At 37.3% G+C, this 17883-nt stretch overlaps 1 protein-coding gene across 2 annotated transcripts; it reads right to left on the reverse strand.

Annotated features, from left to right (window-relative positions):
• Nucleotides 1–4524: 4524 nt before the first annotated feature.
• LYPLA1 (lysophospholipase I) lies at nt 4525–17833 on the reverse strand. Of its 2 annotated transcripts, none has more exons than XM_017727460.1 (8): nt 17723–17833; nt 14507–14572; nt 12980–13027; nt 12078–12148; nt 11431–11504; nt 10575–10676; nt 9798–9974; nt 4525–8360 (listed from the first exon to the last, which is right to left on the reverse strand). In XM_017727460.1, exons 3-8 carry the CDS (start codon nt 13018–13020, stop codon nt 8307–8309), a joined length of 519 nt encoding a protein of 172 aa, XP_017582949.1. In that variant the 5' UTR covers nt 13021–13027; nt 14507–14572; nt 17723–17833; the 3' UTR covers nt 4525–8306. The 2 variants fall into 2 exon arrangements, with proteins under 2 accessions (XP_017582949.1, XP_017582950.1); XM_017727461.1 differs by lacking the exon at nt 17723–17833 and adding an exon at nt 17612–17713.
• Between the last annotated feature and the right edge of the window lie 50 nt (nt 17834–17883).

Here is a 17883-nt window from a genome sequence, read left to right on the forward strand (position 1 = left end):
CGGCCGTTCTGGCAGCGCGCTCCCCCCGAAAAAGCCCCAAACCCAGCAAAAGTACAGTCAGGTGTATGACTTCTGACAACCTTCGCTGGGCACTGCACCAAGTCTGAGCGAGTGCAAGAAGCGTATGGACAACGCTCGTCAGTCCCATGGTGTGATTCTTGGGGTGCTCGGTGCGGGGCCAGGAGTTGGACTCCATGATCCTTGTGGATCCCTTCTAAGTCAGATCTTCTGCGATTCTGTGAACCTCTTACCCTCTCCCTCTCTCAGCAGTGCTGCTAACGCTGCCCCTGTTTGTACCGCGCTAACACAGCGCGAACTACGTCGCCCGGAATCCCCTTCCTTCGACCGAGCTTTTCTTCGGCTGGCAGGAGGCTCAGAACATGAAAATAATGAACTTGATTTTTATTAGCGTCAAAGGGATGGGGAAAAGCCCCTCTCCCCTCTAACAGAAAAGGTTTATATATATATATAAACGTTTCGAGGTTTCGGGGTTTTTTTTGGTTTTTTTTTAAGAAGCCTAAGGGTTACTTTTATATTAAATGGAATGAGGGTTTCAAATCGCAACTTCAGAGTCAGTTTGGAAGATACAAGTTCCGAGTCAGTACAACAGAGCAGGAGACAAACTTTGGCATTGGCCAAGCATCACACTGCGAGGTGCCACCGTGCTTCTTAGATCTAGTCTAAATCTTGTGTGTTCCAATGGGACATATCACATTTCTAAAGATTGACATTTACACATCATTACTAATGGAATTCTGTTCATCAACTGAGCTAGATGCCACGTTACTGCGAGTTTTAGTCGAGAACAGCATCGTGAAACCATTTTTGCCATAAACAGGAGTGTCTACTTCACAAAAACAGTAGGCACATCTGAAGGTTACAGAAACATTATTCCTTCCTGAGATCCAGGAGGGTGCTTATACTAATAAATGCATTATTAGTAAGCAGTCGAATGCTGTGGATGCCCCAGTTGTGAACTGAGGACTGCAAAATATGTACCTTTTGGAGAATAGGCAAGGCAGGCCTTTCCTTGAACAACACTCAAGGAAGCCATCATGCAAGAAGTGTCAATACACTTGTCTGTAATGCATTGGGCCGCAAGACTGTCCTGTGTTTTGAAGCCAAATAAAGACAGGTGGGTTTTGGGCACTGCTACACCCTGCTCAATGCACACAATTGTCAGCTGTAAGGCCTGCAGAGAAACAGACATATTAGAAGCAATTAAAATTATTTGGGACCTATACAGGATCTTCCCCCAGGTTAGATCTGGGCTATGAACTGGACAAGCATACAGAAACCTTGTCTGCAGCTTTTTTATTTATTCTGCCCAACAGGGGGCAAAAAAACCCCACAAGAACAAAGAAATTATTTTTTAAGGAAAATAATACCTTTTCATTCAGGAGCAGATTTTTGGGGAGACAAAAATAAAATAATGCTGCTTGTCACAATATTTAAGGGATCGTGCCAGTTCAGGTTTAATTTCATTTTATCTAGATTTAGTTACCTAATACCTGTAATAATCAAACACCAGAATTTAACCTGATGCTAACCTCAAATGAAGTTTAGCATCATTTTTGCCCACAATCACATCAATGATAAGAGCGACGCACTGGGTGATGGCAGCTCAGAGCTATTGCTACACTACAGGATTAACAAGCTTGTACAGGTTCTACAGTAGGTGCAAGTTAGGTCAGGGACAACACAATCACAAAACTAGAAATCTCGAATCAGTCAGTTTGGTTAGTTTAAAGGTATTTAAGCTCTGGAATAGTCACCCAGACTTTTCTAGAATTTCTTTTAAAAATACAATTCAACATCGACTTCATTGGAAATGCATGGAAAGAGTTCAAAATGCAGATGAAATCTATTAGCATCCAAAATGTATCAGGTGAGAAACTGACAACCGTAAATTAAATCCCATCACAACCCTTATAAAAGGCAAAGCACACTACACTTATTTAACATATAATCTTTAAAAAGTAGCATCAGAGAAATATTTCAGTAGGGAATTCAAAGAACAATCCTTATCCTTTTTTTTTTTTTTGCGAGTAGATGCATTAAAAGAAAACATAATACATTATTGATATTGTATGCTACAATACCAGAATGGTATCAATTAACTGAACCAGTGCAAACCAGATTCTTTACATCAGCTGCTCTATCAACCTTGGGACAGCAAGTCTTTATTGAAAAGAAACACATAGCACTCCACATGGTTGCTCTCTTTTAGCTGGTTCTAAATCAAGCAGCTTTATACAGCACCAATCTCTTCTAGAACACGTCACTGCAAGTCCAAGGAAGAGTAGAACAGGGAAAAGTGACCTACCTGACCTTTTCCTTTCTGTTTAGCATCTTTCTCCTAAATTAACCCATTAGAAAGAAGAAATAACACACTGTTTGTTGCCCTGCACTTACCTGTTATGGCACATCCTCACCATTCCTTTGCAACATTTTCTAAAGGGTATTGCACACCTGCTCATGTAGAAAGCCTGTATCCAACTCCCAAGAGCCTGTCATTTGCTGGACCATGGGACCTTCTACAATACTAAGACTTAGCAGGTAGAGATGACTCTCCTAAAAGGGTGCATGTATGAAATAATGATTTTTACTGACTAGTCTCATTTGACATGAGACAGCACCTTCAGAAATTTGGGCCATGAGGGGCAACAGTAGCACGTTTTACTACAACAGAATTTGTAGTAAAGGATCTCTGAACTGCTATCAAGGCACTTTAAAGCCTACATTTTCAGGAATGATATTCTGTATGGAAAAAGCTCCTCTAATCAGGTATTAACACAACTGTGCAAAATATAACATTCACAGCATTACAAAAGGTTTTATGGAGTCACGTTATGGCTATTAACTCTTTATTTGAGCCGTGAGTGCAACATCTTAGATCTTCCAAAACAGAATCTCAACAGGGCTGAATCAGCCAAGTGGTCCCCAACCTTTGCAGAGGAGCAAATTATTTCAAGCACAAACTACTTTAAGAGTTCGGTTGTATTCACAACCAAGGAACATTCAGACTCCATCTGCTAATACAGAGAAGTAGAAGTAGCTCCTTAAAACAAACCCTAAACAAGGGAAGTCTAGTTTCTCCACATAAGCTAAACCTCCCACTTAGATGCCTGAAGCAAGTTCACTACACCTCAGCAAACCAGCTGGAAACTTTTAAGTTTTGCAGATAAAAAAGGATGCAATGGGTTGCTCTTTTCTAGCAATTGGTCCTAAAAGAAAAACATTATCTACTGGTTCACTTTGTGGATGTCCATTAAATTATACAAGTACTTTGTTTAAATCAACTTTAATCAGCTATATGAAAGGCACTCATTCAACTCAAAGAGAATTAATAAAACCTGTTATCCCAAAAGCAAATGGTGGTAAAATGAGAGTGGCAAGCGATGAAAAGGAAGAAAAAGGAGGTGGGGGGCAGGAAGGGGGAATCTGTTCTACAGCTATTAATCTTCAAAGAATCACATTTGCAATTTAACCAACAGACATTCTGAAAACTTCTTGAGTCATGTTCTTCACTTACACCACTGTTCTCATATTATATCTGATAAAGTTTAATACAATATTACATTGTGTTGCTTGGGGGTTTTTTACTATGCTAGTTTCAGGCAATGTTTCTCCTCACAATTACCTTATCAGGGATGCCAGGGCTGAAAGTAAATAGAAACTGAGCATCACTCAAAATGTTTTTCATGAAATATAAACTGGCAGATTACCCTGTGTAATATTGCATCTTTATTGTTACTAGCTATTCTTAGACTCTTGATGTGCCACAACATCTTAACATAGAGCACTTCATCTATCATGCATTCCCACACATTCATGGAATTCCTCGCTGTACTCCACGCTGACTTTAGACACTGCAGCCTGTGGAGCCAAGCGGCCTTTTAGTTGCTTTAAGCTGCTTGAGGGGGGAAGTCTGCCCTTACCACATGCACACCCCACTCCCTCTCTTCCCAGATAATCCCACATTTTCTCTAGAGTGCCCTGCATTATGTATAGCACTGTTCACCCTCAAGTATTAAATTAAATAGCACAGGTAACCCCGACCTGAAAATTGTTTCTTTAACAAATCTGTTAAGTGGTGTGTATGCCAAACCTTAATCAACTTCAAAGCCTTTCCAACAACACAAAACCCCCAGAGAAAGGTGTAGCAATACAGAGAAGACTTTGGCTCTTCAGCGCCCTAGAATAACTCTGCTGGAAAATACCTTAATTTCTTCTATCTTTCAAAGTTATTGCAAATTCCAAGAAAACAAGTTAAAATAAAATTAACCCAGAATATGAAAACCACCTTCCAATCATACTTAGGATTCTTTCAACAAAGTAGCAAAACATAACTTGGTAAGTGATTTTCATTTCTTTCCAGTAACTACAAATCATTGTTCTTCTGTATGCATATATTACCATGCAATATATTTGCAAGGAGCCTCCAGCGTGCCTGTTTCACAGCATGTAAAAGCTCAACTTCCTTCAGGTAAGCATTGAAAAAGTCTTTAATACTTGCCCAAATGCTGATCGAAATTTATTTCACAATGATTAAAAATGGAAAGGTTTTACATTTTCCCTACTACAGAAATAATTTCCAAAGTTAAGATTTCTTATCATAAACAAAATCAGTAAAATAAATTACATCTTAGCTGTTTATATTAAATATAAATGACTTATACTTCTTAACACAAGGAGTAAGCATTCAGCACTTGTTTATAAAATTCAAGAGACACAGGCCTTGTACACATGGCTTTGTTAACATCTTACAGTTTGCCCTCAGTCACATCCATCAATCCAAATAGCACCTCTACATAAAAGACGCATCCACATGATTTCAATGAAGTGCAGAATACTCCATTAGAGAGAACATGTTTTAATTAATAGTTCTAATACCAGTTTTACAGTGTACAGTACTTTTATCAATCTACTGTGTTGTAATTATACAAGATAGGATGAATCATACAGCCCTCATCACAGTCTGGACCCCAGTACAGTTTTACCTCAAGAATAGCTGGAAAATTTGGCATATAATATGTAATTCAACATGTTTATTGAAAAGTGGGCAACACAGTCTAACAAGAAGTCAACTTCTGACAGTACAAAACTGCAGTTAAATTTAAGTACCATTTTGAAATTAAGAATACATTAGGGAGTTAGATACCCATTGAAACAAACTGATCTGCAAGCAAGGTATTTTCTTATCAATGCTTTCACATGTTTTATAGACATCATCTCCTTTGGTGGAAAGTCTAACATTACAAAAAATAGACATTATTGGACAGTTTCAAATTTTAGTTTTTGAGGACAGGACATTCATATTTAGAACACTGACAGTCCAACTTCTCCATTTTAATAGAATACTATGAAAACTCCCCCATCAGACTGAGCTATTATTCAGCCTCAAATACACGCATTATAACAACAATCCCAGCATCAAATCACTTCAGGTGGTGAAGAAGTTCAGCTTCAAGATCATACACAAAGCTTTTAAACCAGCTGGGAAGTTACAAAAGACAGGAGCTCAACATACACAGTGTAATATGGGAGGAGACAGACTTGAAGTTTCCTCTAGCTTCTGGGCTCTTTAAGAACCCCCAACTACAATATAAACATACACTCCTGAAGAAAAAAATAATGAGGAGAATTCTTCCTAGAATACAGAAATTCCAAGTAAGTCAAAACATTTACTTATATTTACTTTGGTAACACAGCTCATTGTAGATAAAGCAAGCAGCAAAACAACAATATGAAAAAGAATCTTGTTATGATAGCTGAATATTTGAACAAAGTTAACACATAAAAACCATTTCTAGAAAAACATCTGAAAGCATCATGACAGTGACAGTTGAAGCTGACTTGGATTAGAGTGTCTAAGTACTAGAAAGTGACCACAAGCTGTAAACACAGTTCACCAAACTGAAGAAAGTGTTATGAGGCTAACACAGAATGAAGCTAGGGCAGATCTCATTTTAACACCTTAGAAATACTTTTTTAAACTAATTCCTGCCAAAGGAAAAATATGTGAAATGAGCACACAGTCAATTAGAAGTTAAGACAGATGAACAGCGTTATCGACAAATCTACAAACAGAACATGAAAATAATAAAGGAAAAATTAGAAGCTTGTGCGAGAACTTTGGAAACACACCAATACTCAGGGAATTGTTTAGACAACAGGGGAATGAAGATAAATCTAAAGACTAAGAGAAATAACATATAGTTTGCTCACCAAGACAGCAATTCAGCAGAATTGCAAAATCAGCTAATACAATTTGGAAATGAATCCAAGATAGGACATAATGTTTTCTCAAGAGAACTTTGGCACAACTACAATAAGAATATTATTGTTTCTTCTGTGAACTAAATTAACTGAAAGACAAATTGGCCAATCTATAGAAGAGAGTGACTGAGAGAAATGTCTAATTAAACTTCAAAGTTAATAAAAATGCCCTCTTAACTACACAGATGGAATATCTAAAACTGTTTAATTACCATTTAGGAAAAAAAACTCCTTTTCAATTTTACATGTTAAGAGATGTTTAATAACCCAGAGAAACTGGATTAGAAAAGCAGCTTGCTAAAAATGAAGTGCAACACATTAAAAAAAAAAGCACTGAAAACTGGTAACTCAGACTAGGTAAACAGGTCAGATCTCTGGCAGCAGCAATGTTAAAGGAGAAATATAAAGGTGCAATTCCTCCTGTATGTATTTGTACTGGTGATGCCTGATGTAAATCCACATACACCGTAAGAGGATCCCTGGGAGAGGAAAAGTACCTTAAATGCAGGTGTGAAACACAGTGCTGACATGACAGATACATCCAAAATAGAAATATTCTTTGACTGAAAGCATATTATAGGATAAAACATTGTTATGCAGCATATTATGCAGTAAAAAGTGTAGTGCATTATTTTAAACACTCCTAGTGTGGTGACAGGCTCTGAACGCTACAGAACAGCTGTCTCCAGCAGTAAATTATAGCTCTTAACTGAAAAAAGCTATTGAGTGTGCATCAACTCCTGTAAATCAGTGCATTCTATGATTTTAAGCTTCTGAAAGAAGAAACATTCTGTATCTTGTAAATTTAATTTTTTTTTCCAGGGTAGGTCTTCATATTCCTAGGCTATACTGATCAAGGGAAATTCAGAAGGATAGATCTGAAAATAAAATGCTTTGTTCCTATTCAGAAAAAAAAAAAATCAAGTCTCAACATGTAATAAGAGAAAGTATTATTTGGTATCATCTAAAAGCATCAATTTAAAATCTACCTAAGTTATATCCCAATTGCACTTATATTTCTAGTAAAAAATAATTCAAATAAGTTGATGTGTGTTTTACAGATGAGAGTTCAACAATACACAGAACTATGCAGCTGCACTATTTTCAGTTATTTACTCCAAAGCAGACAGAAAAAACTCAAAACTATATCCTGTAGTTCATGTGAAACACAAACAAATGAAAACTACAACAACTAAAATAAAAGATGAATATACAGTACGAAAACAAGAATTCTTTAATGAAACTCGAATCAATCCTATGCACTTCTTCAGAATTCTGTTCCAAGTCAACATTTGCAATGAGTTTAAAAGAAAAAAGACAATAAGTGACAAACAACAGTCTAATAAGGAATGAGTCCCTTTAGAATTTCCACAGTATTTACCTATATAAACAGTTTAAAATTGAGGTGGTTTAAATGTAAGAAATACCTTTGCTGACTTCTAGTCATTATAGAACAACCCTCCTTATCTGTTAAACAATTAACATATAATCCTTAAAGCTTTATCCTTGGTAGCATTTATTCTACCATTATATGCCCACTACATTACATGTTCTGTACTTTATGCCCACTGTGTTTTAGGTCGTGTTCTTTATGCATTCATTACATAAAATAAATGTTTTCATATGTTTTCAATGAGTATTAAGAACAAATCACGTCTCAAGTAAAACTAAAGTGGTCACATCTATGTTGCTCACTTAAATTTAGTTTTTTATTATTTGTACAAATAGTTTAAAATTCTGCAATCAAGAAAAAAAAAATCAGACATCTTGAAACAGTCACATTCTGTCATTGTTACCTAGTTCCCTCATTCGTATCCTTCCCACCACTGGGTGATGAATACTAAAAAGATTATCATTTCTTGTACATGTGTATTATTTAATCTTCATTGTAAGTATAAATTTGCAACACAGTAGTAACACTGCAGGTATAGAAATAATGTTTCTTATCAGGCATATGAAAAGATTGAACACTCTACCACAATTGATGCTGGTGTATTTATGTAGAAGGCTTCTCACAGATAAGTTCAGTCTACGCGAGGTAGATGTTTGTCTATGAACTGTTTTACATCCATCATTTCCTGTTTAGAAATAAAAGTATGCATTAGTTGAAGTTCTCTACTACTACATAATCAGCTACACTAAATCATGCTTTAACATTTCAGTTATAATGAGCAGCTGGGCTAGAAATACTGAGCAATTAGTTACTTGATTACCACTCTGCACACAAGTCAAGGCTGATAACTTCAAGGCACTATGCATGCAGAAGAAGCTAAAATACAAGAAAAAAAGCAAAGACTACTTTTTCTTTCTCTCTGAAGTTGAACCGGCAAGATACATATTAATCATCAAGTGATCTTGACAGCACCAGGCTGACTATGTACAGGGTTTCAATGTAGCTAAGGCCATAGCTTGGTGTATACTTTAAACTTTTACAAGTTAGTAGCAGCATGAAAAGCCAGCAACTCCTCCTCCTAACCATTCCGCTTCATTTTCACCATGTTTCCTTCCTTAAGGAAAATCAATGCAGCAAACTAGACTGAGAAACTAACCCGTGTTAACATTTTTTTAAAGTCACTGTTGTAAGAAACAACACATTACTAATACATTTGTGTAACAACTCAGCAATATTACAGCCTAAATGCAATACAACTCTGTAAATGTTGCAAAGAGGTTGTTCAAAGGTACATTTCCCACAAGACGCAATAATCCAAATTAACAAATATTTATTAAAATAAATTAACTGCTGCCAACAAGTGGCAAATCTGCTCTTCGCCTCCTCTTTGATTTCTCGCTCCTATCACTTAATTTAGGTGAGTTTTGATGCTCCAGCTCCCTACAGCTGCAAACACTGGAGCCAGCAGCTTTTGCTGTTTTAGCAAGTTGAAATGGTTCAAGGAAGTTTCTCATCTGCCCCAGAGTCGGTACAAGGAGGAAGTGAGGGCCACAAGGTCACAAGCAGAGGGAGTCCACCCCTTTCTGGCAGCAGGAAGTTATTACACCAGCTCAGCTCTGTGCTGAGCCACAACCATAAATACAGGTTATGAGGCTGCCTCTTCCATAGTGTCAGCCCTCCCTACGTATTCCTTCAATGTCTCCACCCACAGAGCCCCCAGGATTCTTCTCTCCAAAATACCATCTTGGATTTATGCTATGAGAATCTGTCTTTTAACTCAGGTTAAGTTGTTTTCTCTTTTTACTAAGGAAATAATAAAAATTTGGGGAAAAAGAGCCTTTTATAGACCAAGTTGCCTAGTCCCAAAGTACTATCTTATGAGGAAGTTCTCACTAGTCACATGAACTTTTGCTCTGGATGCTTTTTTAGCCCAGAATTCAGTTACTCACCAAAATAAGTAGCAGGAAGGACTTGTTATTGGAAAAAAAAACAAAACAAAACCAAACCAAAACCAACTGATCAAAACTAACAAAAACTAAATCCCCTCCCCAAAGCCTATAAATATGTTTTGAGGGAAAAGAATTAACTATACCCAGCTAAAACAGGGTATTAAGAAAATTACCTCAAGAGACGAACTATGCATCAGGCCAGAGTAAGTCTTGAAGGTTACGTTGGCTGGATTTATCATACTTTTAAGCTTCTCAACAGTGAGGGAACCAAACATTAAAGGAACCAGAGGGTCACAGTCCCCATGGCATTGAAGAACAGCAATATCCTTGTTGACACCACTGATAGGGCCCTGGGAGGTGTGGAATTAGACAGGAGAAAAGAAGAAAGAAACACTAAGTGGAGATAAGGCTAACACCTTTGAAATAAAATAATCCCATGGGACTATACCCTGTGGCATGAAAAGTAAATTGAATTGTGAGGGGAAAAAAGTACAGTACATAGTCTGCAAGCTTCTAATGAAGTAAACTCTGTACCTGACAACACATTAAGCTCAAAGACCTGAAAATAAAATTTGGCAAAAAGTTTTATAACAAAGTCATGATTTCTAGCCAAGTAAAAAACCTGAAACTTTGCTCAAACATCCAGTCTCTAAGACAGTGCCTTGCAGATGGAACAAATGGCAGACAGAAAATTAATCTTCAAGGAAAATTTGTTATATCCTTTATACTTTCTAGTAGTGTCATTTTAAGCAGAAATTGCTACTGAGTGTTTCTCCATTTTCCTTATTTAACAAAATCTAAAATTTCAGGGCCCTATTTTAAAAACTTCGAAGTTATCAAAGAACTGTCAACATCAGGTAATAACAATGGCCACTAATTCCTGCACGAGATGCCATCTTCAGATATACTCCTTCTCCCAGTCCAAATTATCTTAGGAAAGAAACAAATACCTGAGGAAAAGAGGCCCGTAGAGGAAGCCAACAGCTGAGGGCTATGACGCCTGCTAATTTTTGATGTGTTGTAAGAGCTGTATACAATGATAAAGCACCCCCCTAAAATAAAGATATAAGTATTAGAATAATGACAGTAAAGTTCTTTTTAATGTGTTTCAAGATCTCTGATTTCTCCTTTAAAAGTCTTTTTCTATTTATTCCAATCTATTCTTCTTTAGAGACAACACTAAAAACAGTATTTATTTACAACATATGTTTTGCTTTTTCTCCTCTCCTCCAAGTCCATGTAGTCAATTCAGAAGTAAGCCAGCAAATTTACTGTAACTAACAGCTGTCCAAAAAACCCCAAACAGACTATTACTCACAACAGTATTATCACTACTTTAGTATTCAATTTATTTACATGCAGACTGGGGAGTTGATATACGAACCAATTAATCCTCTAACCTACCTACCACAGATGCCTTACAAGTATGAAGGAAAAGATTTCCCAGATAAATCCAGACCACCAAATACCTACCAAATTCAATTAAAAATACTACCAAGACTTTCAAGCAAAACTTTGTAGGTTATGTGCATAAAGATTTTAAACAGACTATTAGTTTTAGTACCTTTTTTACACATGCATATTCATGTGTAAAATGAATTTTTATGCAAAGAATTACAGTGAACAGTAATTCTTTGCATAAAACAAAAAAACTTCATTTGTTAAAGCAAAGGAAAATTGACACCTTAAAATTTTAGAGGCATCTAACATCAGCTGATCTCAAGTTAAGTGTCTGGGTTTCCAAGCTAATAAAGCTAGGTTACTTTGCTAGAAAAAAGACAATGGTTCTTTCCAACCATACCTTACCTGAGAAAAGCCTCCCAGAATAATTCGATTGGAAGGAATTCCGTTTCTTACTTCTTGATCTATGAGTGCTTTAACTGCAACATAAATAAAGGCCAGTAGTTAAAATCCCCTCCATTCTCTAGAAAGCCCAGACAAGGAAAGATGCCTTCTTCCTAGCATGAACAGAAAGTTAGTGAAAGCAAAATCTAGGCTGCTATACATTGAAAGTACCAAAAGATCTAGAGCACAGTCAGAAATTTCAGTGCCACTGTATCATTTCCAAAGAGAAAAACAAGCAAATAAGTCTTACAAAAGCCCCGGTGCTGGGAAGACGGTATCCTCTTCCAAGTAAAAGCAACACAACTGAATGCTAACACAGCTCTAACCTGTTGCACTACCCAAAAGCTCTTAAAAAAACCCTACATTTGTTCCCATATTTCAGACCATGAAGTGTTTATATTGGTGAGTTACTCTACTTACTGACAAAGTTAAAAAACAAACAAACAATAAACAACTCATCTAGCTAAACTTTGGTCAGGGATAATACCATATACACATATTCTTTTCCCCAGAAATAATGTCTTTGGAAAACCTGTTTCACATTGATAGCTCATTTTCAAGAACACCCAGAAGTACTTTTAAGACACAAAAAATACTCCTAAGCATACCACTCTCTGCCGCCTGCTTGATCCCAGCTTCATCTTCCTGTGAATCTGGAGAAAGTCCAATGATATCAAACCTTACAAAAACATCAACAAGAGCATTACTCATTAAAGCATCCATTCCACTTCCTTAATACACAAATAGTAAAATTTGGATGTTTTCCAGACAAAAATGTTAGCTGTCATATTGTTTAGTACCAACTACCCATGGATTACAAGAAACAGGGGACAATCTGCAAATGTGGCTTAAAAGACTAACCAGCAAGGCTTTTCTGAGTTTTGCCATTTTCTGTAACTTACTGAAGATCAAGCAGCTCAGTTGTGATATTTGCTTCAAAAATATTAGCAGGAATTCTGCTGCGTGTAAACATTAAAATATGGTTTGAAGAAATACAAGAAAAGCAAACACAAGTTACTTTAAGGGGGAAAAAAAAGCCCAAAACCCAACAAAACCGAAGACTGGTTTAAGATCATTGAAATCTACCATATTCTTCTTGTTCTCTATTCAGAATGGATGTTCTAAAGAACAGTTTCTACATATCCTACTGACCCACCAAATATTACTCACTAGTAGCAATAATATTTCCACTCCAAGTCTCTGCTTCTACTGACTATGAATACAGACACAATGCATACTACAGACCATACCTGTAAAATAAAATGGGATTTTGTTCTAAGATACACAGATTAGTCCTGAGGAATAACCACTACCACAGGTACAAAAGAATAATTACAGTGTACTCATGACAATACTTTTATAAGAACAGAACTAAAGCAAAAAGGTTTTTACACTTGCATGTGATTAAAACCAGACACTCAGGTTGTTCATGATTTTAAATTAAGAACAATGAGTTCATACCCTCAGATATAATTTGATTAGAACCATCTGCATTTGAACAAATACTTACCACGATGGCATAGACATGTTCATGTTCAAAGAAACTGGCATAACTGGCCTAGAAATGAGAATGAACACTCCTGACATAAGATATATACTGAAATTCAATAATGCAGATGCAGTAATGTCATGAAATTACATATCCCCTAACTCTGTCTTATTTTTAAGCAGTAATTAACATTAGCTGCTTTGCAGCATCTGTTGAAGAAACTCTGTTGAAACCTGCCAGCCCAAACATATTTAATATTCAGGGTTGAATTACCACTCTCTATGGAGAGCAACCAAAACATTAATGGGCTGCCTTAAATGTGTGTGTGTGAGTCCATAAATCCCATACAGGTATTTTTAATATACATATATAATTTAGTTATTTCTCAGTAGGAGTTATTTATCACAGTTCCACACACATGTTCAGTGGATTATGGCACCTTATACAGCAGCATCAGCAGGCAGCAGCCAAATGCAGCACGTGGTGGAGCCTGGCCACACATGTTTCTGTCAACAGCTGAATCTGCTTAGGCAGTGCCTGCCTTCACTGCTGGACTCCTTCCCACCCCTCTGCTGCTGTGTGGCATCTTTTCACCCATACTAAGGCAGCTTCAATGGATCATGCCATGGATCAAATCTGGCTTTAGTTTTAATCTGTAGGAACTGAGCAGCATAAATTCTGCAGGGAAGGACTGAAAGAAGACAAAGGGCAAGCAAAGAAAACAGCAGATATTGCTAAGCTCCTTTTGAATGGCTCAGCAAAGCTTGGCCATGTGGTAAAACAAATGACTAAATCACAGCTCAGTAATGCACCAAAACATTGCTTCCTTTTCTCCCTATCATCTCTGCTCCACGTCTGCCAAGACGGCTGGAGCAAAAAACAATCTGAATAAATTAAGATTATACGTTATTAGTTTTTCTACCGCCAAGTAAATACTAGATAGATCTTACTGCCTTATTTACTGATACCTGACCATGCCTAGAAGTCTTTAACTTCTCACATTGCACAAAGACAGCTCAAATTGCTTTATTTGCTGAAAATATCAATAACTTGTCAATCTTTAAATTTCTTTGTAATCTACAGCAAGTTACAATCTACTATACAGATACACATAAGTTTAAGTAAATATACCTAATACAAATTATGTGTAATGGTAAGTAAAACACAAAACCAATATTCTTTGACAAACTTGCTTTTAACTAAAGACTGGGGGGGTGGGGGGGGAGCAAGGAACAAACAACCCAGCGAAAAAAAGTCAAAATATTATTTTGCACATAAAACTTTCCAAATATGTTTTCAATCTGAATTAGTAACAAAACCAAAATACAAATAAAAATGCAGTTTTGCCCCAAAGTAAATCACACAGCAGTTCCTAAAAACAAGAAACATTTAATAGCATCAACATTATTTTAGAGTGCGCTTTTATATAAAAAATGAAATGCAGAGATAGCCAAATACAATTTGACTTCATAATCTGTGCAAGTGCTGCAAGTGCCTTAACATGCAACTCTACAGTAAAAGGTAAAACAAGAAAAGTTACAAACTTACGCATGTGGGCAAATGTATTTCACATGGGGGCTTTTGATACCAGCAAGTGCTTCTGACCATCCGTGCCTGTTAACAAAAATATATTCAATTGCATTTATGTGGTGGCTTAGCTCTTATTTCTGTGTTGCTGTATCAGCACAGACCAAGCATGAAATATGCTGAATTAGATCAATACAAACACACGCCTAGAAAATGTTTACATCAACCACAGTATGCTATGAACGTAATATGACACTTAGAAGGTTTGTTCAGCCCTTGAATGCTTGTGACATATATACAGTCAGGGAGACTTGATCTAATTTGACTGCCATAGTTGTGGCACAGCTACAGAAATACCACTTTGGCTCCAGGCAAAGCCTGCTCTGTATCTGTCTGGCTTTATTAATTTGTGTGCCACAACAGATGCACACAGGTATCCTGCTTCCAGGCAGCTCAGAGGCTGCTGTGCTGCTCCTGCAGAGTTAAGACAGCTTCTTTGACAATCAACTTGCCACTCTGTGAACCACATTTGCTATGTGGGACAGTAGCAAACTGACACCTAAGCTACCTCCACATGGAGCCCACCTAATCAATCAGCCCTATTAACTTCAGCTCAGCTTGAATGCTCTTGGATTCAGGCAGTCCTGAACACCACCCCAGATTGCAGCAGCTTTTTAATCTCAAGCAGATACTGTATATGAATGTCCATAACAACACAAGATCTGCACAGCAGGTGAGTTAATGAGCTTCCTCCAAACCAGAACACTGGAGAGCATAATGTAAAGACTCACTCCAAGCCTCATCTAGATAGGAACTGACCTTGACCCAAATCTGAACCCATGCAGAACCACTGCACGTGCCTGCACATGGCTTTCCAGAACACTCAATAGCACCTGCATTTCCTGATTTTTCTCATCATTTAGTATTCCTAACTCACCCACTGAATTAGACACTGGAAATTTGGTTCTAAGCAGGAAACGTCTTTAACAAATTCATCAGTGACACAGCTGAACTAATCAGACCAACAGCAGACCAGCCATAAATGCATGTTTGGTTTAGTTTTAATACCATCCTGAAAAGTTAATGTATGTTACCTAAAGTTAAAGGCATTTCCAATACACTGGTATCACAGACATTTGAAGCACTGGCTGTGTATCTCAGCCTACTTCTTACCAGTTTTTTTATATATATTATTAACAAATTGCAGGTAATATGACTTGCACGATATTTGCAGTATCACAGGAGGTCAAATAAGAATCTAAAGGAGAAATATGACTGAGAAAAAATAGTTACATAAGAATTTGGGAACACTTTTTAGCCTACTATAAAGACTAATTTGACAAATTTGGAAAGCAACATTATGTGCACATTAATGCAGGCTCCTTAGAACAATTCTCTATGTTGCACCTTTTGTTCAGATTTTGACAAGTATGTACCAGTCTTTAAGTGCCATTTATACAGGAGCTAAGAGAGAAAAAGAACATAACTTCTGTTAGACACATTCCAGAGTAAGAGAAATACACTTGGTAAACTGAAGTGATGAATTTAAAACTTGATGTGAAGTGGAACAGGTCAGTTTAAACTAGGGAAGTTATAAAATTGTTAATAAATTCACCTCAGAAAATTTTTTGGGTCACTACTACTGTTTTATTTAAAAAAACCCCAAACAGCAGTACATCAAAGGCAGCCTATCTAATCTAATCTGCAGCAGACTAGAAGAAGAAATACAACTATATCACTGTATTTCCACAGACGTGTCATGTCTTGTTAAATGCAGACATTCCAGTATGCTCAGTGCATTTGCAAGATTGAAGCTGTGCATTAGCTCCGACACTGAAATGGAAATGCCACCTTGTCTAAGGAATACAACTTATGTAAAGAGCAAGTCTCTCTTTTTCACCCCTTGCCAAAACCAACATCAACCTGGTTTGCAAGGACTCAAATTCCAAAAGCTCAAAAGATTCTGCAATCACTTGCTGAACATTTGGTGCCAAGATGCAGGCAGTACTGCTGCCTCAGCTGCGTTCTAGCAGCAGAAAGGAAGAGGGATAATGCAAACACGGCGTTGTGTCAGCACAACAAATCAGAGCAAAAATCTCCACTTGTAGAATACTGCCAAGTGCATGGACTTGACTCTTTTTTAACTTACTAAATGCCCTGGTTATGCAAGTTTTAATTCTGACAGCTAAGTTTTGTCAGTTCTTTGGAAAAAATTACATCTTAAACATAGCAAGTTTCAACTGAGAGGGAACATTCAAGCTCCAGGTAACAAAAGTTCTTAAAAAATATTATGTAATTTTGCCCACAAGGGAGCACAATAGACAAAGCATTCATGCTACTTATTTTCAGTATCTAAGTGCCAATTCATTTAAAGTCTTCCACTAAAAAGGCTTTAACACTCTCTTGTTAATTCAATGCCTTTAATGAATGCATGCTTATTTCTGGGCACACACAAGCTTCAAACAGAAACATCACACCAGAGCTAGAATGCCTCCCAGAAATTCCCTACTACTCTTTCCATTTCTCCTCAAACATGGAAATAACAGGAACAAAGCAACAGGCCATTTCACATTTGATTTGGGTGGGTTTTCTTGGAGTCTGAAGACCTTATTCACAGACAGCAATCTGTAGACATTAGGCGACTACTTTGGAGTTTGCTTAGATAAATCATAGGGGTCTGGATTTTAGTGCAAGTACAACATATATTGATGAAGAAACCACGGACTAACTGCACCTATTGGCAAACCAACAATCCACAAGTCTAGAATAAAAAAGAACCCTAAATTTCAACAAGCGTAGGAATAACCAGAAACCCACTCCCAGGAAAGCAAATGATCAGAAAACCACAGACTTCTTTTTCTACAAAATTTGTCACAAGAACAAAAGAGAGATCATATTCAGACCAAATTAGATGAGTAAAGTTTTTGAGGACTTGGTGGAAAATTTTAAGTAAATAGTTGTCACCATCATTGCAGGACACATGAAGTTTTATCTGTTGCTGGCCGCTGCATTCAGTAAAGGGCAAAATAAACTTAAGTAAATTTTAACAGCTCACATGTTTAAAATACGCAGATTATATTTGAAAGTATAATAGCTACTGAGTATGTAACAGATCAGAATACACACCCGGTATCTCCTAATCCGTGAAGAAAAATGACCTGAGAGAAATAAAACAACAACAACAAAAAAAAAGACAACAAAGGTAGCGGTTTAGGATCACTAAACAAACCAACGCACCTCGCCCACGGGCCCCAGGCGCCCACCCAAGGTCAGGCACAGTTCGGAGCACGGCACCACTTTCTCCCAAGAAAACTCCGCTTCGCTCACTTCCCCTCCCCGGCCCCGCCGCCATCAGCGGCCGCTCCCCGCGGGGACCGCTGACCTTCCAGGTGGCGAGC

This window comes from Corvus brachyrhynchos, unplaced genomic scaffold (assembly GCF_000691975.1).
Source record: "Corvus brachyrhynchos isolate BGI_N302 unplaced genomic scaffold, ASM69197v1 scaffold60, whole genome shotgun sequence".
NCBI classification, from domain to species: domain Eukaryota; kingdom Metazoa; phylum Chordata; class Aves; order Passeriformes; family Corvidae; genus Corvus; species Corvus brachyrhynchos.